The 27,473-nt window shown below is 39.2% G+C and overlaps 1 protein-coding gene and 1 pseudogene across 3 annotated transcripts in view; one reads left to right on the top strand and one right to left on the bottom strand.

Moving 5' to 3' along the window:
* The window catches only part of TMEM144 (transmembrane protein 144), a 47,869-nt gene that overhangs the window by 11,389 nt on the left and 9,007 nt on the right, over positions 1-27,473 (top strand). For all 3 annotated transcript variants that reach the window (XM_069558612.1, XM_069558615.1, XM_069558616.1), the window contains exons 3-10: positions 1,710-1,832; positions 4,878-4,977; positions 7,003-7,083; positions 14,235-14,316; positions 16,538-16,620; positions 18,635-18,753; positions 21,576-21,695; positions 23,882-23,979. In XM_069558612.1, the coding sequence (XP_069414713.1) occupies positions 1,710-1,832; positions 4,878-4,977; positions 7,003-7,083; positions 14,235-14,316; positions 16,538-16,620; positions 18,635-18,753; positions 21,576-21,695; positions 23,882-23,979 (806 nt within the window). The remainder of the gene's footprint in view (positions 1-1,709; positions 1,833-4,877; positions 4,978-7,002; positions 7,084-14,234; positions 14,317-16,537; positions 16,621-18,634; positions 18,754-21,575; positions 21,696-23,881; positions 23,980-27,473) is intronic.
* Positions 11,691-12,143, bottom strand: LOC138422945 (ubiquitin-ribosomal protein eS31 fusion protein-like; annotated as a pseudogene).

Below are 27,473 nucleotides of genomic sequence, written 5' to 3'. Positions count from 1 at the left end.
GACTGCAGCCCAGCAGGCTCCTCCGTCCCTGGGATTCTCCAGGCAAGAACACTGGAGTGGGTTGCCATTTCCTTCTCCAGTGCATGAAAGTGAAAAGTGAAAATGAAGTCACTCAGTCGTGTCCGACTCATAGCGACCCCATGGACTGCAGCCTACCAGGCTCCTCCATCCATGGGATTTTCCAGGCAGGAGTACTGGAGTGGGTTGCCATTGCCTTCTCCTCAATAGTTGTGGAACATGGGCTAAATTGCTCCAAAGCATGTGGGGTCTTCCTGGACCAGGGATCAAACCTGTGTCTCTTGCATTGGCAGACAGATTCTTTAGCACCGAACCATCAGGGAAGCCCTCCTATCTTTTTTGATACCTTTTTTTATGAAGTTTTCAAGTGTTGTGTCCTTAGTCCCATTCCCCCCATGAGCTCTGTGGGTTTTATCACATTATTTTACCTAGTGTAGTGATTTTTGAAACATATGTGTCACGTTATCATAGAATTGACTGTAATGTGAATTCAAGGAAGGAGAAGTAATAGTTGTTTTTATCCACTTGCTTTTCCTATTAAAGCCAAGAAAAGGAATTGAGGATGTTATGGTGAAAGTCTGGTGAGAAGCATTGTGTTAGCACCCCAATTTCTTATGTCTTTATACTACCTGGACAATAGAGTTGCAGAGCCTTTCCTTCCATAGCCTTTCTTCTTTTTCCTACTGGAGTCAGAACAGGAATGAAAAGTACTAACAGAACAAAAACGATGCTAAAGGGTAGAGGACCTGGCTTTCGAGGTTTTACAAGAACCATGTGATCCCGGGAAGCCTGATCAGCTCGTTTATTCTGTTTCTGATTTGTAAAATGAAGGACTTATAAAATGAAGTTCCCTTTCATCTCTGTGTTCCTAATTTTAGAGGTTAGCAGATGTTTTTCTCTCCTCCACCATGAGATTGAGTAGAAATAAGCAAAAATCTTCCAATAGAGTCTGAAGTGCTATAAATACCATTGAGTTATAACAACCTTAGTATTTCTTCCAAGGTTGATGTTTCTGTGTCCTTTTAATCCCTGAACCTTCTTTCTGAACCTCAGAAAGGTACAGATATACCCCATATCACCACATGACCTTCCAGTAACTGGTGGATAGCAGCCAAGAGCATAGGAAGGGGAGTAGAAAGGCTAATTCTCAGTCTGAAATGTCTGCCTCATCACAGACACTCGACTCCAAGTGCATGGATCCTACACGTGGCCGTAAAGGACTTTATGTTTATCTCAGAGTAACTCATATGATCTCCAGAGGTTCAAATTACTATTGTGCTATTCTGAAATTCTTAATGCCGTTCTCTTTGGTCAGGAATGGCACAAAGTATGACATCTGAATAAAAATATATTGACTTGGTCTTGCCCTTACTCTTTGGCAGAAAATTCTTGATCCCTGTTAGGCAAGAATGCACAATGTAGAACTAGCTTTGGAGCCAAGTAAGGAATTCTAGTTTTACAAACTGTTAGCTATTTGGACAAGTTGCTTCATCTCAGATTTGTTTTCTCTGTCTCTGAACTAGGGTTAAGTACGATGCGTAGTAGTTACAGGTGTTATAATAGAGGTGTAAAGCATCTGGAATATAGGTATGCAATAAATTGTGACTGTTATTATAACATCTCATTGATATTCCTAAGCACTAACTTTCTTATATCAGGTTGACCCCCTGACACTGATTTTTTATTTCTAGGAATGTTTCTCCAGTGGGTACTTTGTGCTGCCATATGGTTGGTTGCCTTGGTGGTAAATCTGATACTACATTGCCCTAAATTTTGGCCTTTTGCAATGGTTGGGGGCTGCATTTGGGCAACAGGTAATGTATGATATAACTTATCCTTTAATCATTTGATACTATGATCATAATAGAAGGAAATGATGATAGATACTAGAAATTAATGATTTTGTTTCTTTCATTTATATGCTCCATAAATATTTTTGGTTCATATTTTTGACTCAGATATTTTTCCTGACACTTTCCTTTTAATGATTTCTTTCTTGTTCCTGCTAGAAAATTATAGCAAAATTATTATGTTTATATTATTATATAAAATTATTATAGGAAAAATGTTTCACTTGCTATTTGTTCAAGCATAAGTGCTCTGCCCTTTCTCTAGCATGTTTATCAGAAATACTTATTAAATAATCTGCTCTACTAATAGCATTTCTAGGACTTGTCCTTAAAAGTAGACAAACGCAAACACAGTATCATTTCAAAAGCACTGGCAGAAAAACAAAGACAAACAAAAATCTTCCTTCTGTTGCCTTATCACTATTGCCTGAAATTTTATAACTAGAGTTTATGCCTTTGCTTGGCCTATCAGGAATATTTTTCATCTATTAATATAACCCCAGGAGAGTTTTCTTTAACAAAGAAAATCAAGGATCTCTAGAGGTAATTTGATTAAAAGCAAATAGATGTTTAAATGTTAAAAACTTATTGAATGGCATTGAAACATGTATACTATCATGTAAGAATCGAATTGCCTGTCTATGTCTGATGCAGGATACAACATGCTTGGGGCTGGTGCACGGTGATGACCCAGAGAGGTGTTATGGGGAGGGAAGACGGGAGGGGGGTTCATGTTTGGGAACGCATGTACACCCGTGGTGGATTCATGTCAATGTATGGCAAAACCAATACAGTATTGTAAAGTAAAATAAAGTAAAACTAAAAATAAAAATAAAAGAAAAAAATAATAGAAAAAAAAACTTATTGGGCTCCTAATTAATTTGAATCTCTACAGAATTAAGTGATTTAGTGAAGATGATGCGTTGAAGGACAAAAGAGTTAAATTTGCACTGCTGCTGCTGCTGCTAAGTCACTTCAGTCGTATCCGACTCTTTGCGACCCCATAGACGGCAGCCCACCAGGCTCCCCCGTCCCTGGGATTCTCCAGGCAAGAACACTGGAGTGGGTTGCCATTTCCTAGTCCAATGCATGAAAGTGAAAAGTGAAAGTGGAGTTGCTCAGTCGTGTCCGACTCTTAGTGACCCCATGGACTGCAGCCTACCAGGCTCCTCCATCCATGGGATTTTCCAGGCAAGAGTACTGGAGTGGGTTGCCATTTCCTTGCTAGAGTTATAATTATTATACCTCATGGCTACTTTAGTACGATTGTGATCATCATTTTGAATAGGACAGGGGAACAGAGAGACCAATCATTCATCCTGCAGATCTTGACAACCACTGCAGTATTTATATTCAAACAGCTGTTCACCCTAGGAGTTGGTTGTTGTGGTTGTTCAGTCGTTCAGTTGTGTCTGTTTACGACCCCGTGGACTGCAGCATGTCAGGCTTCTCTGTCTTTCACCATCTCCTGAAGTTTACTCAAACTCATGTCCATTGAGTCGGTGATGCCATCCAACCATCTCATCCTCTGTTGTCCCCTTCTCCTCCTGCCGTCAATCTGTCCCAGCATCAGGGTCTTTTCTAATGAGTCAGGCTCTTAGCATCAGGTGGCCAAAGTATTGGAGCTTCAGCATCAGTCCTTCCAATGACTATTCAGAATTTATTTCCTTTAGGATGGACTGGTTTGATCTTCTTGCAGTCCAGGGAACTGTCAAGGGTCTTCTTCAATACCACAGTTCAAAAGCATCAGTCCTTCAGCCCTCGGGCTTCTTTATGGTCCAAGGAGTTGGTGGGAAAAGTTTAATTTGAAAACTGCTGCAGACTGGGATGATGTGGGTCATAGCATTGTTTTTTGATTGCTAAGTTGTGTCTGACTCTTTGGGACCCCATGAACAGCAGCCCACCAGGCTCCTGTGTCCTCCACTATCTCCTGGAGTTTGCTCAGATTCATGTCCATTGATGCAGTGATGCTGTCTAACCATCTCACAGTGTAGGGCACAGTAGCTGACTGGATATGGTTGGTAGAGGAAGGGGAAGAGTTAACAGTGATGTAGGGATTTTATTGTAAGTGATTAGGAGAGTGACAGTGTCATTGACATGGATGAGGAGAAAAGGGAAAAGAACATGGATGAAAGGGAAAATGACGACTTCAGCTTGGAACCTTTTTAGTTTAAAGTTCCTAATATTCCCACAATGGGGGACATCTGGTCGGTAATCTCTTATTGGCACTAAAGCTCTGGAGAAGGTCCAGGCTAGTGCTGGAAGCATGTGTCTCTAGCTGATAGCTGAAATCATGAAACTAGTCAAGTGCCCAAAGAATATAGCAAGAGGAGGAGTGTATTTTAGGGATAATTTTTAGAGGGTACCTCTGTCCAGATGGTATGATGAGAAAGAACAGCCAAAGAATGAGAGGAACAGGAGGGAAGCTGATGATGAAGGCATCTTGAAAACCAAGAGAGAAAACCTTTCAAGAGGATATTGATTGAGTCAGATAGCAGGTCAGGAACTGGGGGAAAAAAAGAATGACCATGAATTTGGTCCTGAGTGACCCTCAAGAGCACAAAGCACTGGGTGGGGCAATCCAAAAGACAAGTAAATGAGCATGAGAGAGCAATAAGTCTGGGGCCATATTGAGCCAAGGACATCTGCCAATGATTGGTCTAGTTCCAGTCTAAGAGGATGGTCACCATTAATTTTATCATTGACCAACTTCTGCAAAAAAGTCATAATGGAGACCTACACTAAAGATGAAGAACATTGGTGCAGTTAAGCAAAGAGCTAATTTAACATTTGCTTTGTAGGATTTTGCCCTAAGCCTGGCTCTTTTAGCAATCATAATCATGAGGTTAATGCCAAACATTGGTTGTTTTATTTTTAAAATGAGGAATTAGGCTTTACTAAGTTTGTCCAAATCCCATAAGCTTCATCTGAAATTAAAACTAATTTAATTTATAAATAGATTTTCTGTATTGAAAAATAACACCTTTCTTCTGTATATTTCATCTACAGGTAACATAGCTGTTGTCCCAATTATCAAAACCATTGGTTTGGGCCTTGGGATCTTAATCTGGGGATCATTTAATGCCTTAACTGGATGGGCAAGCTCAAGGTAACACAAAACAGGGTGTTTTCAACTCAGATTCTCTTCACTCACATTCTGTGTAAGGCAAACACTGATTCCTGCCCTCACAAAGGTCACTTCTTGTTAAGACATACACGTAACATGTGCTACGTTGAATTGTTTGCCTTAATTCTAAAGAAGTGATCTAACACGCCAATCAAGATAAATAATTTTCTTTAGAGAATGAAACAGGGAAAAAGAAAGGGCATTGATATTTATTTTCCTTTTCTGTGTGTGACTGTTTTGTTTCATGTGTTGTACACATCATCATTCTAATCTTATTTCCACAAACAGATGAGGTAGGTACTGTCTTAGAAGATAACTGACACGCAAAAAGATGAGTGACTTGTTGAAGGTCACAGAGCTAATGAGCCGAGTTCAAACCCAGGTCTAGTAGCTCTAGAGCCTGTATTCTTCCCTTTGGGGTCTGAGCCAGGGTCAGCAAATCATTGCCCAGCTTCCACTTTGTAAATAAAATATTATTGGCACAAAGCCAAACACATCCATTTTAGGAACATTTACAGCATGGCTATTTTTACCCCATAAAGGCAGGGGTGAACAGTTACCAGAGGCCATCCAGTCCACAAAGCCTAAAATATCTACTCTGTTGCCCTTTATGGGAAAGGTAGCCAACCCCTCAGCTCTAGAGTTGAGCTGTCAGATGGGGTTGCCACAAAACATGTGGCTGTGTATATTTAAATTCATTAAAATGTGATAAAATTAAGCATTCAGTTCCTCAGTGGTACTGGCCACATCTCAAGTGCTCCATCACTGTATCTGGTTAGAAGCTGCCCTGTGCAACCATGGAACAGCCATGGAACATTAGAGAAGTCCTGTTGGACTGCACCACCCTCTGTCAGCATTAAGATGAACATTCCAGTTGAGTTTGGGATGACAATTCAAAGGAGGATTTTATTCTAACCTTACTTTTCCAGCTCCTCTTCCTACTCAAAGCACTACAGCAACCTCAGTAATAATGAAACAGACTAACCTCCAAGACATTCTTTCCTGTCCTTTCTCCACTCCCAGTCTGCTGTTTTCTTCTTCTTCTTCTTGTCTCCATTTTTCTCATCCTTGGATGGTTCACAGTGATTATTGGTAATGGTCACTGCAAGATCAAGGGATTAAAAACAGAATTTAAAGCAATGCCAAAGAGTAGAGATCTTTAACCAAATAGTCACTGAAGTTTACTTCAAATTCTATACGAAATTGCACTCAATTTATCAGCATTCAGTTAGCCACTTAACCTATTTTTTCTTATTTATTTCTTAGTCTTAGCGTGAAAGGGAGTTTTCTTTTAGACAAATACTTTTACATATACTGACTCATTTAATCTTCATAAGAAACCTGTAATTAGGTATAATTATAGATAGAATTACCCCCATTTTAAACATGAGAAGTAGAGACACAATAAAGGGAGTTAACTTATCCAAGTCACAGTTAATAAATCATGGACCTAGGGTTTGAATCAGGAATCTGACCTTGAGTCCATGGCCTTAAACAGTGTGATGCAAACATATTCAAAAATATCTGCTTTTTTACAATTTATTTATTTTATTGGACGATAGTTGTTTCATAATGTTGCATTAGTTTCTGCTGTACAGAAAAGTGAATCAGTTATACCTACATATATATCCGCTTTTTTTAGATCGTTTTCCCATATAGGTCATTATAAAGCATTGAGTAGAATTCCGTGTGCTGTATACAGCAGGCTCTCGTTAGTTACCTGTGTTATACCTAGTGGTTATATATGTCAGTCCCAGGCTCCCAGTTCATCCCACCCCCCTTCCACCTCTTGATGCCCATATGTTTGTTCTCTACCCCGTGTGTCTATTTCTGCTTTGCAAAGAGTTCATCTGTATTGTTCCTCTGGATTCCACATATGCGCTAATATGCGATCTTTTAGGGTATGTTACCTTCTGACTTCCTTCGCTCCATGTGCCAGTCTCTAGGCCCATCCCTGTCTCTGCAAACAGTGCAACATCTGCTTTGCTGTGACTCTCTCGTTTCCAGGTTTGGCTGGTTTGGAATGAACGCAGAAGAAGTGGCAAAACCGCTGCTCAATTATATTGGAGCTGGGCTGTCTGTAGTAAGGTACGTGGCCATGTGTCATCGTTTAATTCTTCCTCCCAACATCAAGAACCATTTTTAAAGATCCTGATGTGTTTGCATTGTTTTATATCCACATCTCATCAATCAGCATGATTTTTTTCCTCAGATCCTTCATTTACATTGACAGCCATGACTTCAGAGGATAGAAAATATCAGCTCTGGAGTCCGGAGCCCCAGCTTCACAGCTAGAAAGCTCCGAGACCCCGGGAACCCGTTCGGCTGTTGTCAAGCTCACTTTCATTATCTGTAATTTTCAGAAAGTCCTAAAACATGGCTCATAAATGAGGATCAAATGGCAGTTAATGTATTGAGTTGGCCAAAAAGCTCATTCGAACTTTCCCGTATGCACTTATAGAAAAACCCAATGAACTTTTAGGCCAACCCAATATTTTGCAAACTAGAAAATCCTATATGAATCAGCTTTGTGCTGGCTTCCTGTTGCTCTGAAATAGCTACTGGTGCTCTCTTCTTATTTCATACAGATTCTTTGCCACTCAGTTTCTGCTTTCCCGTGGCCTCACTCCCATCTCCTCAGCCTGCTCAGATAAGCACACTCTCACCTGTGACAACACACACTTCTGTAGCTACCTCTTCGGGGATGTCTAGTTATAGTCACTATATGAAGGAGGGTGAAAGTGACTGAGTCTCTGCATGGCAGCGTTCAGTCCATAAAAATCATTGCTGAGTTAGGTCACCTTTGATTCACTCCCTTCTCCTCTCTAGACGCCATCTATATTTCCTGTCAGCACCTCACATAATGGATAACACTGCCTGCGAAGATTTTAGTACTTTTTTATTCTTCAGGGAAAGAACACTATATTTCTTTTCCTCCTGTGGTGATGACTTTTACCCAGTCACATTCAGGAACAATCTCTTTGTCATTGAAATGTTGCCTTCAAGAGTGGTTCCAGGCCAATCAGAGAGGAAATAATATAGATTATTCTACAATAGCAGATTCTTGACATTTTTGGTTAGAGGCAATTTTGTGCATTTTGTACAATTCACATAGCATTCGAGCTTTGAATAGCTCTCTCTAAAACCATTTCTTTACTCCCTAGAATTGGAATGTGGCATGCTTTTATCTTGACTTAATGGTAATTTAAGACTAATTTACCCAGTCCATCAGACATTGTGTTTTTTTTTTTCCATATTCCTTCTTCCTTTAGAAAGTGTACATTCTTTGAAATGACAGATTATTCATGATTTACCACTTCCACCTGTGTGACCTTAATTTCTCTAAATCTTGGTTTCTTTGTCTGGAGATAAAGTGTGGATAATAATTGCACCAGCCTTATATGACATTTTGAGCATGAAATGAAATAAAATATGGTAGGCACGTAGCTAATACTCTATATGTTGGGTAATTTAAATTACAGTAGTCATTCTTTTGTTAGTAACTGTTGCATGCTCAGTTACTCTTTCCTCTTTGGACCTGTGGTGTCTGTCCCTGCAGTCAGCTAGTCAGAGCGCCTGGGGAGTCTCCCAGTTTGGCCTGCAGCTTGATCTGAGGCAGGGAGATGCAATGGTCTCTGCCTGTGGTGCATCCTGGCTCTCTTTTGTTGACCTAAAATAAATACTACACGGCCAGATCGACCCCAGCAAAAATGGGTTTATTCAGGGTAACAGAGAATTGCCATTTGGGGTCTGCAGCCATGACGAGCCAGTACCAGTCTCCCACATCAAGGGGAGGAGAATTCTATAGAGGGGAGAATGAAGCTGGGAAGGCTGGAGTAAGCAAGGAGTGCATGGATTTTCCCTGACTGAGTCCTGGCCGGGAAGGAAGAGGCGCCTTTTCCTTTCTGTTGGCTCTACCATCCTCACAGGGTGTGAGAAATTTCCTTTCCCTCTGTTTAATTAAAGGTTCTGTTTATTTAAAAAATTTATGCTTTCCTAAGAGAATTTTATAAATTAGTTTATTCTGAGTGGAATTCACTGAAATACCTTGGAGTCTCATGGTCAGTATAAGGAAACTTGACGTATGGTCATCTTGGTTTAGGATGTTGCTTTTCTTTTTAAAATTGCAGTGCTTGCTTCAGTCCTCCTGACCATCATTTTTAAAGGGTTGCTTAGGTCAGGTCTAGCATTACATTTTTCCTACATGATATCTATTGTAAGGATCAGTCACTTTCCACATTCGGACCACTCCAGGCATCCTAAGCAGCAGAGGATTTAACAGAGGGAATTGTTGACAAAAGTGTTACAAGGGCCAAAGGAGCAGAGGGAGGAAAGTGGCCTCACCAGAAGCCCCAGAGCCCCTGTTCCTGCTGGCACTGTGGGGACAGACTCGCCTGTCCTGAGCTACTGCCACCAGTGGAGCCCCCACGAAGGCAATATAGCGCCTCCCTACTTTTGCTTTACTCATGTGTCTCCTGCTGGCAAAGCCAAAATGAAGCACAGTTTGGGAAAACATAGTTTTCAGTCTTCTGGGCTCCATGGTTCAGGAGAGAAGCGAAACTGATGCCAAGAAACAAAGTTAAGACACTCTTTTAGACATGCTTTAGTGAAGATCCAGGAGTCAGAATTCATAGAAAGACAGATCTCCTTTTCAGTTAAAAGCAGGCTCTGGATTATCCTTGAATCTGTCTCCATTCTTTACTTTCTTAACTTGTTTTCCTTGGAGAATGGCTCTGTGAGGAAACCTAGGTCTTGGACTCCAGCCCCTACCTTTCTTCAGAGCTGTGGTCCTTACATGGGACTGTGGAGCAGGCTAGTCATCTTAAGGTAGATGCTCTCTGGGCACCTCCTATTCCATTTCAGGTGGGGTTCCCTGTGGAAGGGGACCATGCCAGGTCAGGAACAAGGCCAGGACCGTGCAAACCCTGGGCTGTTGCTTCCTTTCTCTTTGCCTGCAACATTTTCAATCAGAATTACTTTTCTTAGGGCTTCCCTGGTGGTCCAGTGGCTCATACTCTGTTCTTCCAATGCAGGGCACACAGGTTCAATCGCTGGTCAGGGAGCTAAGATTCCCACATCATGTATGTTCAAATAAATTAATTAATTTTAAAAGTACTGTCTTAAAAAAATGAATACTTTTCTTACTTTAGCCTTCCCTGAAAACTGATTTCTCTTCTTGCATTTCTTCTCTGCATGGAAGATATCAGTCACAGTCATCCAAATTCAGAAACTCGGGCTTATTTTTTTTTTCCTTTATAACCCCCCATATGTAATTCTGTAAAATTCTTTTTGAATGTTTCACAAGTTCCTCCCCTCCTTTGCCTTGGCCCCTTTCTATCTACTCGCCTGTATACAGTTATAAAAATCTCACATCTCATTTCCCTAGTTCTGTTCTTTCCTTTGTCAGAATGACTTGCTTGTATCTGCTCTCAAATCAGGACATCACTCTTCTACTTAAGAACCTCTGAAGGCTCCCCACTGGATTCACAATAAATCTGTTTCCTTAGTCTGGCACGTCCCCCATAGTTACAGATCTAGTGCTTCCTTCTAGCATGGTTTCTCCTGTGTTATCACCTCATTGACCTGGAATTACTTATCACAGCTTATCTGGCACTTCCCTCAGCCCCAAGAGCCCTTTCCTCTGTTTCATTGGCCACCCTGAAATTTCAGCTAAGACTTCCCATCTGATGATGTTTTCTTCTTCCTAAATTCCTACTGTATTTTGCCCTTCCTCTGTTGATATTATCCACATCCCCCAGGTCTGTTTTGTATTATTCACACAACCATCTTTATCCTTAAACCATGGGATCCTGAAGGACAAAGTCTGCTCTTTGTACCATCTCCCCCACCATCACTATCAGACAGTGCCTGACTCAGAGTAAATGCTTGTTGAAATCAGTTGTCAGTGTAAACACACACGCATGTGAGTTATCCTAATAGAAAGTTGCAGATCTCGGGAAATTGGAAAGGTTGAAAGTGTAGAAAAGCACCCTTGCCTGTAATATAATTGATTTTTTTTTCTTTTTTTTCTTCCCATGCTTTTGACAAGATGTCTAGACTTTCTCATGGAACTTTGTGTTTGACAAACCGCACCAAGCTTTTTGCATCTGTAGCCCATAAACGTGATCTATTTACCTTTATGTTCATATTAATATATTGACATATATGATATACCTCATTACCTTGCCCTAACTTAGTGCCACCATATCCTCTCTTGACCTGACTTAGCTGGGATTCTTCTTTCTGACTTACCCATTTTGTGTCTAGTCACCCAGGCTCAGATGGCTGACTTAGTCTTGATTTCTTTCATATGCTCAGCACCCTTCTCTTCCATCCAGTTTATAGTTAAATTCTCAACTGATTAACAAATTTTGAGCTTTTATCATGTGCCAATAAGTACCTTGAGAATTTTGTGACCATTTTTTTAATTGTTTTTAATTATCAAAGACTATAATTGTACACTATTGAGAAGTATAGACCAAAACATAACTATTGGAGGACAGTTGCTCATCACAGCTCTGTAAAGTGGGTCTCTCCCCATTTTTTAGATGAAAACAGTTGAAGGTCAGAGAGGTTAACTGATTTGTTGGAAAGCCGTGCAGGTGTTTGAAGAAGCATTCAAGGACTTTTCTCGGGATCCTTCAAGTATTTCTTTTTTTTAACGTTAGCTCATATCTTTATTAACCAATATACAATTACTTGTTTTCTGGTTTGTTGAAACAATAGGTCAAACAATATTTGCCACAATAATGTCTGTCAAAATGATTGGCCATAAAAACTCCAGCACCACATTCATCTGAGGGACACTCTCAGCAAAGGCGACTGATTTTGCCATTCTCATCCACCTTATAGTATTTCAGAACAGCCAGCTTAACCTTCTTTCTCTTATGCTTGTTCTTCTTGGGAGCGGTGTAAGACTTCTTCCTTTTCTTAGCACCACCACGAAGTCTCAACAAAAGATGAAGTGTGGACTCCTTTTGAATGTTGTAGTCAGACAGAGTACATCCATCTTTCAGTTGCTTGCCAGCAAAGATCAGTCTTTGCTGGTCAGGAGGAACTCCTTCCTTACCCTGGACCTTGACCTTTACATTTTCTGTGGGATCCGAGGGCTCGACCTCAGGAGTGATGGTCTTCACGAAAATCTGCATCTTGGCGGTCGTTCCACCGCAGATGGCAGATCCAAAGCTCCTTCAAGTATTTCTAAAATATCATTCTCTATTGTTATTAGAAAACAGACTGGTCTATACAGAGTAGAAAGTTTTCATGGCAATTTTGTGGAGAAAATGCAAAGGTAGTGTCTTAATATTAGCTTTGTGAATTAACATATATATGAGCACACACACATGTTTATATATTTAACAATTAAGATAGACAAGTACTTTGAGGACCTTGAAAGAGATAGAAAATGTCATTCCTATTCAATTTTCTATGGAATTGGAACATCTTTAGAGAAAAAAGATTGCACGGAAAATAGTCTGGATTGTGTGATGACGGATCTCAGTGTTGCAGGAATTCAGAAAAGAGGATTTGGGGAGGATTGGCTTGGGGAGAGCTCCCCTCTCACAGTCAGTAGTCACCTCTTCTGTAGTTTGAATAAGAGGCGAGAATATGGTATGCTCAGCTAAGGAAGGCTGGCAAGCAAGACATGAAAGCTTGGATCAGGGACTGGTCAGAGAAAGAAGTCCATGGGGGAGTTATGTTCAGGAAGGTTGGGTGTGGCATGAAGTAGAGAGCAATAAAAGGAGGACTTCCCAGGTGGTTCACTGGTTAAGATTCTGCTTGCCAGTGCAAGGGCACGATTCCATCTGTGGTCTGGGAAGATCCTACCTGCCAGACGGCAAATAGGCCTATGCGTCAAAACTGCTACTGAAGCCCACGTCCCTAGTCTGTGCTCTGCAACAGGAGAAGCCACTGCCATGAGAAACCCACACAGCACAACTAGCGAGAGTCTCTCTCACTTGCCACAACTAGGGAAAGCCCGCACACAGCAACAAAGACCCAGCACAGCCCAAGATAAATAAATAAACACATTTTTAAAAAATCAAAAGGAAACTTGAATTTCCTATGGGATGGAGTATGGAGCCAGTTAAGTGTATAAGGCAAATGAGACTGAAATAAGGACGCCACTAGACATTTTTAATTTTTATACACATGATAGCATATCCGGGTGCCCAGTCTGCACCCAGCTATCTATACTATTTCAGTCTCTTGTGTGCTTTGAAAACTTCTTATATTGCTTTCACTTTTGAGCCATGCAAATGTTTTAAAAACAGAAATAGCAAAAGAATACTAGAGTTGTAACTTTCCTTCAGTTAATTAAATACGTTAACACATCTTAACATTTCTGCATAGTTTAAAAGTCAAGGTCATTGAGGTATTTATTACAAAGATGCTGGACATGAATAGTTAGTAAATTAGGAGAGAGAGGTTCAAGGGCAAAAAAGATCATTAGGTTTACATGTGTTTTTATCTCTTAAAATATAGTCTGGAGGTCTTTCCATGTCAGAACGTAGAGGGTAGCCTCGTTCCTTTTGTATGGCTGTGTTGTCTTCCATCACACGACCATGCAGATCAGCTCACCTGAGCGTGGCTGTGCCTGTGTTATAGGGCCTGGAGCAGCATTGGAAAGGGCAGGAGTGGATGCACCTGTGCCCTTGGTTCCTGGCCCCAGAGTCTCCTCCTTGGGGGTCACACAGTCCGCACTCATGGCAGTGGTGCTTTTCTCCTCCAGGTTGTTCAAGCATGTTAAGCTTTTGGGGTTTTGTCAATAGAATAGGTGAGACATATATTTCAATGTAGTTTTCATTTGTATTTTTCTTACCATGCAATTCCAGCACTAAGCAGGAATAAAAAGAAGGATGGGGTCATTGACTAAAACAAGGAAACTGGGAGAAAGAGCTGATTTGGGAGGGAAGCTTATGAATTTAGCTTTTTTTTTTCCCTTGGTGTTCCAACAGAATTTTATTTACAAATACAGATAGTGAGAAGACTTCCCTAGTGGTCTAGTGGTTAAGAATCCACCTTTCTTTTCTTTCTTTTTTTTTTTTAACTTTAAAATAAGGTTGAGGAGAGACATCAAAGACAATGTCAGTGCTGGAGAAATGGCAAGATCCCTGCAAAGGCAGTTTGGAAGTAATACCATTAGGTCTTCATTTTAGCTCTGTTTTCTCTTAAAATGCAGGCATCTTAATGTGAACCAGGGTTATGATAAATGTCACTAAAGTTTATTTTCTTTACAGTGCTTTCATATTTTTGTTCATCAAAAGTGAAATACCAAATAACACATATTCCGTGGACACCACACCACTGATATCAGAGCATGTGAGTACAGAATGAGAACCACCTTGATCTGAAACATGAAATTAGGATAAAAGGAAACTGCATGGATTTGAACTCAGATGAGAGGATGGTGGGGTATGTTGTTAAATCAAGGCTATCTGAAATATCTTAGCATATTTATCATGGGTAGGTTTATGTAGCAGTCAATCCATATTTCCACAGTAAAATTTCTCAACGAGCACAGAGGTCTAGTTGTTTTTATTAATGGTAGATCCCTAGTAGGAGATGTTCATACAAGCCCATATTTTGTAATAACTTAAGGATGTCGTGTACAGGATTTCTAAATACTACAGAGGAGTATGAAAAGTACATAGAAAGGAGGAGGGAGGAGGTTTTAATAACTCCAGGGAGGGCAGCAGGTAACCGATCAGAGGAAGTTAATGAAAAGGTAAATCAGGTCGTATGCATGTAGGAATTAGACTTGGTTTTCTTCTCATTTTTCTGCCATATCTCTTCCACTCAAAGGAGAAGACAGGAACTATGTAAGGAGTCTGTGTTTTGACCTTAAAGAAGCTAAATGAGTCTGAACATAGCAAACCTAAATTAAGCAGGGACAGTCTTTCCAGGACAGCCCACACAGCACCAGTCCCAGGGGCTCCACCTTCCAGAAGCGATTTCAGGGCAAACCCCCACGGCCATGAGCACAGACTCCTGTCCTCCTGGGTCACGTATCTTGCCCACCTGCCAGGGCCCAGTGCTAGCAAGCTGGCCTCAATCCCGCATCCCACCCCCACATTCAGGCAATGCCCCCCTGGAAGGCACAGCCTCTATTCCTTACTTCAAAATTAATCTTTCTTCCCCCTCTTGTCTTTCCCATATCAAAACTCTTCTCAACTAAGGTGACAGAAACCTTAGTTAAATTGACACTAAGTATGTTAGTCACTCAGTCATGTCTGATTCTTTGGGACCACATGGAGTGTAGCCCCCACCAGGCTCTTCTGTCCATGGGATTCTCCAGGCAAGGATACTGGAGTGGGTTGCCATTTCCTTCTCCAGGGGATCTTCCCAACCCAGGGATCGAACCTGGGTCTTCTGCATTACAGGCAGATTCTTTACCATCTGAGTCACCAGGGGAGTTAAGTTAAATAATAAGTAGCTTAGGTGTAAGAGGAAAGAGATGTATTCATCCACGGGCATCTCTAATCAGGGAGCTCTTTAGACAGGATGGAGAAGAGAGATGGGGAGAAGGTGTCTGGTGTCCTTGTGTACTTTAGTGTTCCAGATACCTCCTAACCAGCCTCCCTTCAAACAATGGAGGAGCGGAGGAAATAAATGCAACTTGGGGGAAGCTACATAGGAGTCTAATTGCCTTAGAGTTTTCCATCAAGCTGGCAGTAGGTGAGCCAACTAAGATTAAAGATGCATAAAGTGTTGATTATGATGCAGTCATACATCCAGAGGTCTTCATGGGGGAAGAAAGCATCGTTATCAGAGGAAAGCTTGACCTAGCACATAACAAAGAATTCAATTCTAATTTCTCATCTCATTATTAAGGAGGAAACCTCAGCTAAGAGACAAAGATGATTGCTTTGATAGAAATATTATGAACTTGGGCAAAATTTTTCCTAAGTTAGAATATGAGCTAATCTTGAAACAAGGCTGGAAATGTTTAAGCAACCAATTTAGATTTTAAAAATCTGGATAAAAATATGCCTGTCGATCTTAAGTACTCCGTAGTAGAAGAGTCTTAAGTTCTAATTTCTTGACAGATTATTCAGTTCAGTTCAGTTCAGTTCAGTTCAGTTGCTCAGTCGTGTCCGACTCTTTGCGACCCCATGAATCGCAGCACGCCAGGCCTCCCTGTCCATCACCATCTCCCGGAGTTTACCCAAACTCATGTCCATCAAGTCGGTAATGCCATCCAGCCATCTCATCCTCTGACAGATTATTAAAGTTTGCAAATAAAATGTAAGCACTAATAACCTCGTTAGTTTTGATAGGTGTATCAAAGTAGCCATTTATTAACTGTGAAAAACATTTTAAAAGTGACCAGACCATTCTGAGTAAAAGAGAAACAGAATTGGAAACATGTGACCTAGTGATGCCCACAGAATCAGAATACAGGGTGACATGGTTTTATTTTATTTTAAAGTGTTTTTAAGACAGAAGAGAAAAGCACTGAAAATCTTGTCACCAGTGTGGCTATTAATTGAATGCTGTTTTTCTTTTTTTCTTTTTCTGTTTTTGCCAATGTTTTCACTAGGTGATTAACAAAACTCAAGATCCTGATCCTGATCCTGACTGTTCCTGGGTGGATAAACTTTCCACCACACAAAGCCGCTTAGTGTAAGAAGAGTTTCTGTTATTCTGTCTCATATATGGTTACAGCAAGGATAAGCAGAGTGGAGTTGTATCCGTTTGAGCTCAAGATAAAAATGGTAACACAAGCTTTGACTTCTTAACTTCATGGTAGAGAGACTTTCTGGTCCCTTGTGGAATTTTACAGCACAGAGGGCCTTGGTCTCAGTGCTTCAAGGAATTCCCAAACCCCTGCAGTGTTTCTAGTCAATAAGTTACTCACAGAAGCAATCTCATTTTGCAGGACTTTCATGCCTAAAGTAAAAGGAAAGATTTTTTAAAAAGCAAAGTAAAGGAAGAGTACAGGCCACAGAGTGTGACAACCAATATGCTCCCAGCAATCACTGTCGAATTAGGCAATCCACAGCTCTAGCCAAGATGACCACTGTGCCCTAGGAATCCCTCCACTTATGTATTTATTGTCAAATACGGTAGAATATTTTGTGTCCATGTAGGTCCTAGTCCCCACCCCTGCGCTGTCTCTGTAAAGAGTGAAAGACTTAGACTCAACAATAGCTCCTATGTTTAGGGGTTTGGGGGGCTAGCAAAGAAATATGAGAATGATATGTTTTATGTATGAACCTTTATATGTTTATATAAGAAATATGAATACGTAATAGTATGTAGCTTGCATTTTTCAATTGAGGGCTATTTTAGACTTTATGTGGCGATACTTTAAGAACAGAAAGCATGTCCTCTGTTAGTATATACACTGTCTTCACAGTGGAAAGAAGCAGTGCTGGGCACATAACAGATGCTCAAAAAATATTTGAATCAATTAAATGAATGAAAGAATGAGCTAACCTATAGGCTTTGGAAGCAAGAAATATGTTATTTTTGCTTTGAAATAAAATCGATCTCTCCAACAAAACGTTTTTTACGAAGCGTCACCTTCATTAAGGGAATTTTTGTTCACTCTTTGAGTTGTCCATTGGACAGCCTAGCCCATTAGTCTGGTCTGTGTTTGGGACCCTCCTCCAGGATTCGTGGTCTTTACCACGATGTAGAGGTTTCCATCATGAACAGAGCTCATTGGTCTTTTGAGTACCTACAGTCTTATATTCCTCAAAGCACCACTAAAATAGACTTTAAGAACTTATTTTTAAGCTTAGAAAGGAATGGTTTTTGCCTAAAACTCTTTCCTGTTTCATGCCATTCTCCTTTATGTTAAGCTAAAGGGACTGTTCTAAAATATTACCTCCCACCAAAGTCAATGAAGACTGTTGCTTCAGCAGATATAGCCCAAATATGAAGGCCCAACATGACTCTACTGCTTAAGGCAAAACATTTTCTTTTTATAAAAGTAATGTTTTATCTGAAATATTCATATTATTTTATTAAGGAATTTCCTGGCAGTCCATTGGTTAAGACTTGGCTCTTTTGCTACTGTGGACCCAAGTTCCATCCCTGGTCTGGGGAATTAAGATTCTACAAGTCACCCAGGATGGTCCAACTTTTTGGGACCCCATGGACTGTAACCCTCCAGGCTCCTCTGTCCATGGGATTTCCCTGGCAAGAATACTGGAATGGGTTGCCATTTCCTACTACGGGGATCTTCCTGACTCAGGGATCAAATAGGGGATCTTCTTGACTCAGGGATCGAACCCGAGTCTCCTGCACTGCAGGCAGATTCTTTACCACCAAGCCATCAGTGAAGTCCTAATTTAGAGAGCCATGTTTTTTCATTTCACTTGTAGACTATGATGGCAATATTCTCAGCTATGTAACAACAACTTATAATAATAATCCTCTACAGTGTCTGTAAATCATGTCCTTCCACCATTAGATAGTGAAGGGCTGAAGCTGTGTCCCAGCAAGGTACCTGGATGCTGCAGGGCATTCCTGGGACTTTTGCTCATCACCCCGATTGAGATAGATGGGTAATTGCTACATGATGCCATGTGATTTACATTTTGAAGCATGCTTTAGATATGATTCCATTTATGTTTGGCAGAAATATTGCTTTGGGCCAAGATGAATAGAAATGTATTTGTTTTTTAAGGGGCTGCAGTCTCGCAGTGATATCTGGAATTCTCTATGGATCTACATTTGTGCCCATCATTTACATCAAGGACCACAGCAAAAGAAATGATAGTATATATGCAGGGGCAAGCCAGAATGGTGAGAGGAAAAGTCATTTTACTTCATAAGTAAACTCAATACCTGTGTTTCTACTTAAGACTATAAAAAGAAACGAACTGTAGTAGATGTTGGTACATAGATTGGTTGATGGAAATACAATGAAAAATCAAGTTAAGAAGGAAAAAAGGGAAATTTTGTCTGAGCCAAACTGAGCATTATCACCCGGGAGACCCACTCTCTGAAGCTCTGAGAACAATTCCACCTGTTAAAAGTTGAAGGCACTTTTGAGACAAAGGATGTACATCAAAATGACATACTGACATTTCACATAAAGTTCACCAAGGACACATAGTCTAGGGAAGCATAGTACAAAGTGAACAGCGAGCCACCATGACCCCCTGCAGAGCTGGGAAAGAATGTTATTCTTTTAAGAAGTTATTAATACATCACTAGCATGAGAAGAAAGAAAGAAATTGATCTTTATGGTCAAGCAAGCGCCCTCATCTTTGAGAAGCTCTGATTAAAGTCAAAGGCAGGTGCACACTTTGTGTTAGAGAGGGAGAAAGCCCAGACAGACACAGACAGAATTTAATGCTTAAGCTTTCTCATCCCGACTTAAAGCATAAATTTCCTTTCATCAGATTTGATCTTACTTTGTCATTGTAAGTGGTGAATTAGAAGGGCCCTGGAAACTAAAAGAAATGAAGGACTATTTCAATATTTTCATATGATCTTCAACATATGAATGGAATCGATTTTAGTCAAGATTCATTTCAGCTACTTGGATCTTAATATATGGTTTCTGGCTTTGCTGCAAGATTTGGAGGTTATTTTCCAGTTTGATGATCTCTGGGAAAATGTGTGTTCTTCTCCTCTTTAAAAAAGAAACTGAAGTGAGGCATACAGTGCTTTCAAATCAAGTAAAGGTCAAAATATAGCCTGCTTAGGATATTATTTTTCAAGCACAAAGTAGTACATTGAAAGACCCAACGTACTGCTTGCAAATTGTCTCAGGTTCTAGTGATAGTCACCTCCACACTGCATGCAACAGCCTTCTTCTACAGGCTCAGAAGGAGATGAGAGGGTCTAGTTCAGGATCCTGTGATTATATTGAAATGTGGCTCACATCTATGATGGTAAAAGAAGAGATCATGGCTAAGTCACTTCTACCTCAGTGGCATGGAAAATGAATGTCATCTGTGTTCAGATAAGGGAGAAGTTTGGAGGGCAAGTCATGAGAGGTAGATGGATAGAAAAACTGGGATTTGAACTCTAATTGAACGGATTGACTTTGAATAGATACCATGATTTCCCCCCCCACCCATATGTTCAGCCCCACAAACAGTTCCCAAAGTAGTTTTATTACCTTCTGTGTTTTTTAAGATTTTATGCAAATTTTTTGTATTTTTATTCTTTTTGTTTTAAAGGTTAAAAACTAATAAACATAGAATCACTTAGGAAAAATTAAGAGGGAAGAGAAAATGAATGACAAAGTAAAATGTAACCATGAACGAGTCTTAAAAACTGCACCACACTTGTACACTTGCTAGTAATGAGTCATAAATTTGGCTCTAAGATTCTTAAAGCCACAAAGGAAATCAGATCAGTCCCAGAATTCAGCAAACACAAGATAAAAACAACTGATTGTTCAGAAGCACAGTTGTTCTTGGTCCTGGAGCATAATGAACAATGTCCTTAACAATCTCTTCACATAAATAGTACAGTCAGGTCTAAGGGATCTTTTTATGGCAACTCAAATGTAGTCTGATAGAAACACACTTTATTTTGATTCATTCAAAACTAATTCAAGGGGGCATAGTTTTTATTTCATTTATTTAATAATCACATAAGTAGTATATGCTATGTCTTGGGCACTCTTCTAATTAGAATAATAACTTGATTGACCCTCATAGCAGCTTTACAGTTTGGGTACCATTATTAACCTGGTTTTACAATAAGATGAGACAGAGAGATATAAGTTAATTTACTCAAGTCTCCAAGTTAGCAAATAGTGGATTCAGGAGTCTCACCAGGTCGTCTGTGTTTCTGATCACTAGATTAAGCTGCCTTTTGTGATGGTCTTGGGACAGACGTGTTGTGATATGACTCAGAAGCAGGATGTAAGACTTGAGAAGAATAGGCAAGCCCTTTGACTTTCAAGCTCTCCTCTCTAAGCATGGCTGCCCATCCTCTAGATTTCATTGAGAGAAACACTGGGCCCAAAGTGACCTTCCCGGCCAAGAACCTGCTACACCCATCTCTGTGGAAAATGACCATCTGCTTTAGTCAGTGGAGTTGGGTTTCTCAGAATTCAGGCCACCATCTGTGTAATAACTTCCCCATGTAATTAGTTTTATAATAAATAATTAAATCCTCTGGAATAACTTCCTGAATATCCTTCTGTATAGCTGCAACCTGGACACTGGTTTCCAGATTGATCAATACAACCTATAAAATCAGCTCTGCCAAAATTTTTTACATACTGCCTCCTAAATACCATCTACTTGGAGATTTGCTAGTTTCTATAGCCGTCAGTAATATTAAGTCTGAATACCTGTTCTTAAAAAATGAGATATGAATGTTATATTCGCATAATGTTTGTCATTTCTTATTTCACTTTCCAAGATAATACAAAAGCCAGCCTTTTAGATTTGATTGTAGTACTAACTTCTTTATATTTTAAATATGTTAATTAAAATTCTATATAAATAGCATGCGGAAAAATAGTATGGTAAAATATAATGAATGCTTCCTTTACAGTTAAGGTTAATTTTGGTGAGCTTGTTTTATTCTTGGAACTCTAAATATATTTGAAATGACTAAAATGATATGCTTGAGATTTTTATAATCTGTCCTTCCAGATTTAGACTACGTTTTTGCACACTTCAGTGGCATCTTCCTCACAAGTACAGTCTACTTTCTGGCCTACTGTGTAGCCATGAAAAATAATCCTAAACTACATCCTGAAGCAGTCTTGCCAGGTAAGAATCTTTACTACAGAAAATCTTCCTACACTTTGAAAGCATCATTCCCTGTTAATTTAGCTTGAATATTCGTCTTCTGGAAATGAAGCCATTCTGTGGGTGTGTGTGTGTCTATGTCTGTGTATGTGTGTTCCTTCCCTCAATTGCTCTGGTTCAGTTCACCACCAAATATGGAGGATTTAAAAACTATGAAACTGGATTTGAAATGCCAGGTCATTAATACTAAACCTGGAACTGGACCAGTGAGTCTGAGATTGTTTCCTCTGCTGAAATACCTGTGTGATGGGCATGAGACTTTAGTATTTCTTCTTCACTAAGGATGCACATTAAAAGTCAGCGGGCTGGGGCTCTTTTATTCTTAAAGGTGTCCACAAATACAAATCTGCAGTCACTTGGGAAAATAGGCATTTTCTCCAAAAATTTAGGAGAAATTATTTTAGAGTTTAAAAAAGGTATGTCAAATGAACATGCTATTGGATTTAATCAGTTAGGCATTATTGGTTGTATATATATATACAACCAATAATGCCTAACTGATTAAATGTGTATATATATATATACACATATATATATGATGAATTATAATTTCTCAATTATTTAGTTGTTTACTGTAATTCAATTGGAAATATAGATCCACAAGTAAAATTTTTTAAAGAACAAAATAAAGCATATGCCAGAGATTCGCTTTGAGTGCCTGATTCAGTTAAGCCAAAGTATACCACTACACCATTGTACCATTTTATAGTACAGAATGTTTACTATAATTCAGACATTATAGTAATGGTATAATGTGTGCTAGTAGATGTAAAAATGGTAGAATTCTTACTGCATTTCCTGAAAATTTTAGCTACTATCTTTATTCAAATTCCAGATTTTTTTCCCCCTTAGCTAGCACCATTCTGAATTTCACATATTTTTATATTGTCACTAGGGAAAACAAGTATTTTTTTCTCAAAAAAGTTAGGAGAAATTATTTCAGAGTGTAAAAAAAGTTATGTCAAATATGCATGCTTTTGAATTTAATCTATTAGGCATTGATGGTAATGTATGTATATATATATATATATATATATATATATATATATATATATATATATATATATAACATGGATCTTCTGCATTTCAGGCAGATTCTTTACCATCTAAGCCACCAGGGAAGCCCATATATGCTCATATATGTATGTATATACACACACATATATATATGCACATATATAATGAGAAATTATATATAATAAGAATTATAAATAATATATAAATTATAAAAAGAAAGTTATATATAATTGTATATATATATCAAACCCACGTCTCTTGCATTGCAGGCAGATTCTTTACCATCTGAGCCACGAGAGAAGCCCATATGAGACCATACATATATGTATATATATTTATATATACACTCACACATATACAATGAGAAATTATATATAATAAGAATTATAAATATGTAATTATTTAAAAGTTATATATAATTCAATTTAAATATGTATTATATATTAAAAGATTAAAATTAATATATTTTAAGTTAATTATAAAAATACATTGTATATAATAAGAAATTATAATTTCTCACTTAAGAATTTACTATAATTCAATATAGAATGTAGGTCCACAAGTAAAAATTTTTTAAAGAACAAAACAAAGCATGTATCAGAGATTCACTTTTGAGGGCTTGATTCATTTAAGCCAGAGTGCCGCTACTTCACTATGCAGTTTTAGAAGAATGGTAGGATATTTACTGAATGTCTAGCTAAAGTATCCCGAACATTTTAAGCTGGTATTTTTATTCAGATTCCAAGTCCCCTACCCCTTATTTAAGCATCATTCTGAATTTCACATATTTTTACGTACATGGCTTAGAGTAAATGGTGTTTTCAGAAAAGGTTCAGACCCAGTACTTCCCGGATCCCGCTCTATTACCCAGTCTTTACTGCACCTATTACTTTGGGTGCTTGATTTAATGTCAGTAAGGTAAAAGGTGATCCTTACACCTAGTGCAGTCACAAAAAGAGAAATGATTTGTTTTCCAAAATAGTCATAAACATGACTTAGAAACCTACGCTGGCTGTCGGTGTTGATAGAAGTGTGTGATATTTTCACTTCAGTAGTCCCATTCCACCTGGGGTGTGGGCCTTTCTGGAGAGGTATGTGGTTGGCGAAAGTGTGCTGTCTGTGTGTTTCAGGGTTCCTGTCCGGAGTCCTCTGGGCAATCGCCACCTGCTGTTGGTTCATAGCAAACCGCTCTCTCAGTGCTGTAGTCAGTTTTCCAATCATCACTGCCGTAAGTAGCTGTATTGCATTTCCAAATTTTTGTTTTCCAAATGTAAATCACACTTTTCTGAAGCTTTCTTAGTGAATCACTGAAGTCTGTCATGGAGTTTGATTTTTCAGGAGTGCAGGCAGTATAACAGATTCATGTGGATAAACTGACACCTTTAATCTCATGTCCTTGATTGCTAAGGGAATGTTGCTAACTTCATTTTAACAAGTTTGTTCATCTTCGATACCTTTGCAGTTTTTGTTTGGTCATTTTGCCTAATTTCTTTTGGGGTACATTGTAATTTGCTATTAATAGCAGTGTGTGTGCTCAGTTACTCAGTTGTGTCAGACTCTGTGACCCCATGGACTGTAGCCCACCGGGCTCCTCTGTCCGTGGGATTTTCCCAGCAAGAATACTGGAGTGATTTGCATTTCCTCCTCCAAGGGATCTTCTTGACCCAGGGACCAAACCCACATCTCCTGTGTCTCATGCATTGGCAGGCAGATTCTTAAGCACTGAGTCACCTGGGAATCTGATTAATAACAATATGTATCCCTATGTAATAGTTTATAGATATAAAAATGCTTTTGTGTATATTGTCATACTTGAATCTCATGGCATCCTTGTGAGACAGAGAGTACTTTAGCCCCTCTTCATAGTGTATGTCAGTGTTTTAAAGAAGGTTTTCAGAAAGTGCTGAAGCAAAGTATTGTTTCTTGATGGGGCCATTTATCATGCATTCATAATGTAATTTGCTTCATCTGATATTTTTGAGTGCCAGACTTGGAGCACATAGTCAGGTTACAGAAAAACAAAAATGTTTCTTTTGATATAGATAGGACTAGTATTAATAGGATTGTCCCCAATTTGAAGATGAGAAAATTGAGACAGTAGCTAAGAGCACCATCTGAAGGGACACAGCCATGGGACACCTCAAGGCTTCTTAGTATAGAGTTTACTGTATGCAGAATTGCTTTCTGCCTTCAGCATAAAATCCAGTTTAGAATGTTTCAGGTTCCTTGTGCCAGGACTGACATGCCTACATACGAATTGATCGCTCTTATTTCTACTCTTGGTATCTTAGATTGTTCAGTTGTTTACCTGCCTCCCCTGCTTCCTAAATCATAATCATAAATAAAATTTGCCTGAAACATTTTAGCCGCACACCTGCGCAAGCATACAAAACTGAATTTGTAAAATACATTGTCTAGTCTAAAATACAACTACATAAAAGTTTGAAACATCCTTCAGTTTTAATAGGAATCTGGGTTTCAAATAGCATATTTTTGACACTTCTACTGTGTTCATAAAATAGTTAGCCTTAGTGTACAATTAAATTCACATAATAAAGGTTTGGGGTTTTTTTAACTTAAAGGTCTCACATTTTGACATTCTTAATCTGTACTGAGGGAAAACGTTATCAAAATTGAGCAAATTATAAGGAATAGTTTAAGTCCTCATCACTGGAGTGGTAAAAACCTGAATTTTTCCCCAAAAAGTGTTTGTTTTACATTTTTTCAAAGATATCTAGTGCTAGAATTGACCATAGAACAGGAAAAATAGTAATGGGCAATGGGATATAAAACTTATCAGTGAAATACTTAAAAATAAATGAAATTAAACAGATTTAAGCAAAGTATACAATATGATACGCACCTCGACTAGGGATGCAAATGCCGCGTGACGGTCATATCCCACTATGTAAGGAAGAATGGCACATATTGAAATAGGTAAGGCGTTAATCACATCAAACTTAAACTTGGTCATATGACGGTGATCTTGTCATTCACTCAAGCTACGTTCTTGAACAAATGTGGATTCTTCAAAATGAGTTTGAGGCAACTTTCTGTAAAACACACAGATACAATTAAGTCACACAAGGCAAAGAGAAATACAAACAGAAATAGAAAATCAAAGTTTGAGGAAAATGAGAGAGTAAGCAAATAGCACAGAGGCTAAACAGTCATGTGATTAAGTTCTTTTTTTTTTTTTAAACATTATTTTGCTTTGTGCTTATAGAAGCGGGTGAGACAGTGAGATAGTTAATTCTTTTTGACTGGTAACATTATTTCCTCAGAAAAGACAAATTATTTTCTAACACTAATTTTTTCTTTTTTTGGTTCTTTAAAAAATACTGAATTCTTAATGGAATTTATCCTGTGGGTCCTTATACAGGAGATGTGGAAGAATAATAAATAATATTCTTCACAAAAATTTTATAGTAGATAGATATGATTTTCTTACTATTCTTTCTTGTATTAAATTACAGTGAAGACTTAGGGCAAGACATGACAGCCAAATGGAGTGGAAATATATTGCTGAGGCAGGTGGGTGTGGGTGGAGGGCCGGTGGGAGTGGTCTCTGTGGCATCTGGAGACGGACTGTCAGAAGGATGACTCTTGACCACTGTGATGGAAGCAAGCATCTCACCCCCCTGGTGTGGCTTCCTCTGGTGCCTGAGGATTGTCTCCTGGGAGGGACAGGTATCTCTGGGAGGTGAGGGCCTAGGTCTTTACTGCTACTGGGCTCTTGCTCGGTTTCATTGTCATTATTCAATTCAAAGATGGCCTTATCCACATGCAGAAAATGTTCAGCCATAACCTCCAGGATCTTACTTTCCTCTTTATTTTCTACATAGAGCTAGATTTGCTTTAAGCTTAACTTTTTGAGGGAAAATTTCGACAATACCCACCACCCAGCTTTAGGAAGTATGGATCTGGGTAATCCTGTTTCATCAAGAGCACATTTTTCACACCCCAGCAGCATACTTTTCCTCCCAAGGACCTGCATTTCCATTGTTAGAATCCACTGGTGACTAAACCTGGCGTTCCTTGAAAGCATTATCTATATAGTTCCTTGGCAAATATTCAATTAAAAAGCAAAAAGGAGAAGAAAGAAGAAAAGCCATGTAGCAGGACAAAGGGCTCTGTTTCCAGTCTTCCTCAAGGAGCTTAACAGCAAATCAGCTTCTCCAGAAGGGTCAGCCTCTCCAGATGGCTCCAGCTCACCTTCTTTTCAAAGGTCAATTTATAAATGCGTAATTTGTGTTAATTTACAGCAGAAAAATGCATGATCCCAGTGCCAAAACAGTTGTCTCTTTTGTTTAAGATGCCCTCCCTCCTCGCAAAGATTCAGGTGTGACTTAGGGACCGACAACAGCCTTACTCGGATCTCCTTTGCCTGAGCTGAGCCAGGCACATTGACTTCTGCCTGGATTACTTCTAGCAAAGCACTACATTGCTCCTTGCAATAACCCTTAGGCCACGTCCAAACTCATATTTAAAAAAATCATCAGCCAAAAACCTGCAGAGGTCAACAGTGCCTCTTGGTATAGTCTTCCTTCGCCCACGTACTCTGAAAGGGAAATGAGTTTCCAGATTGAAGAGGATAAAGTGTGATTGGCATGATAACATTAATATTTTCTGCCCTGTGCTATTGTTCCCTCCCATCCTGCCCAAAGTCAGTGTGGAATTGCTAAAGGGCCCAGGTGTTTCTTGTTTGGTTTGGATTTTCAA

Source organism: Ovis canadensis, chromosome 17 (assembly GCF_042477335.2).
Source record: "Ovis canadensis isolate MfBH-ARS-UI-01 breed Bighorn chromosome 17, ARS-UI_OviCan_v2, whole genome shotgun sequence".
Classification (NCBI taxonomy): Eukaryota; Metazoa; Chordata; class Mammalia; order Artiodactyla; family Bovidae; genus Ovis; species Ovis canadensis.
This window is presented reverse-complemented; position numbering and strand designations above follow the sequence as displayed.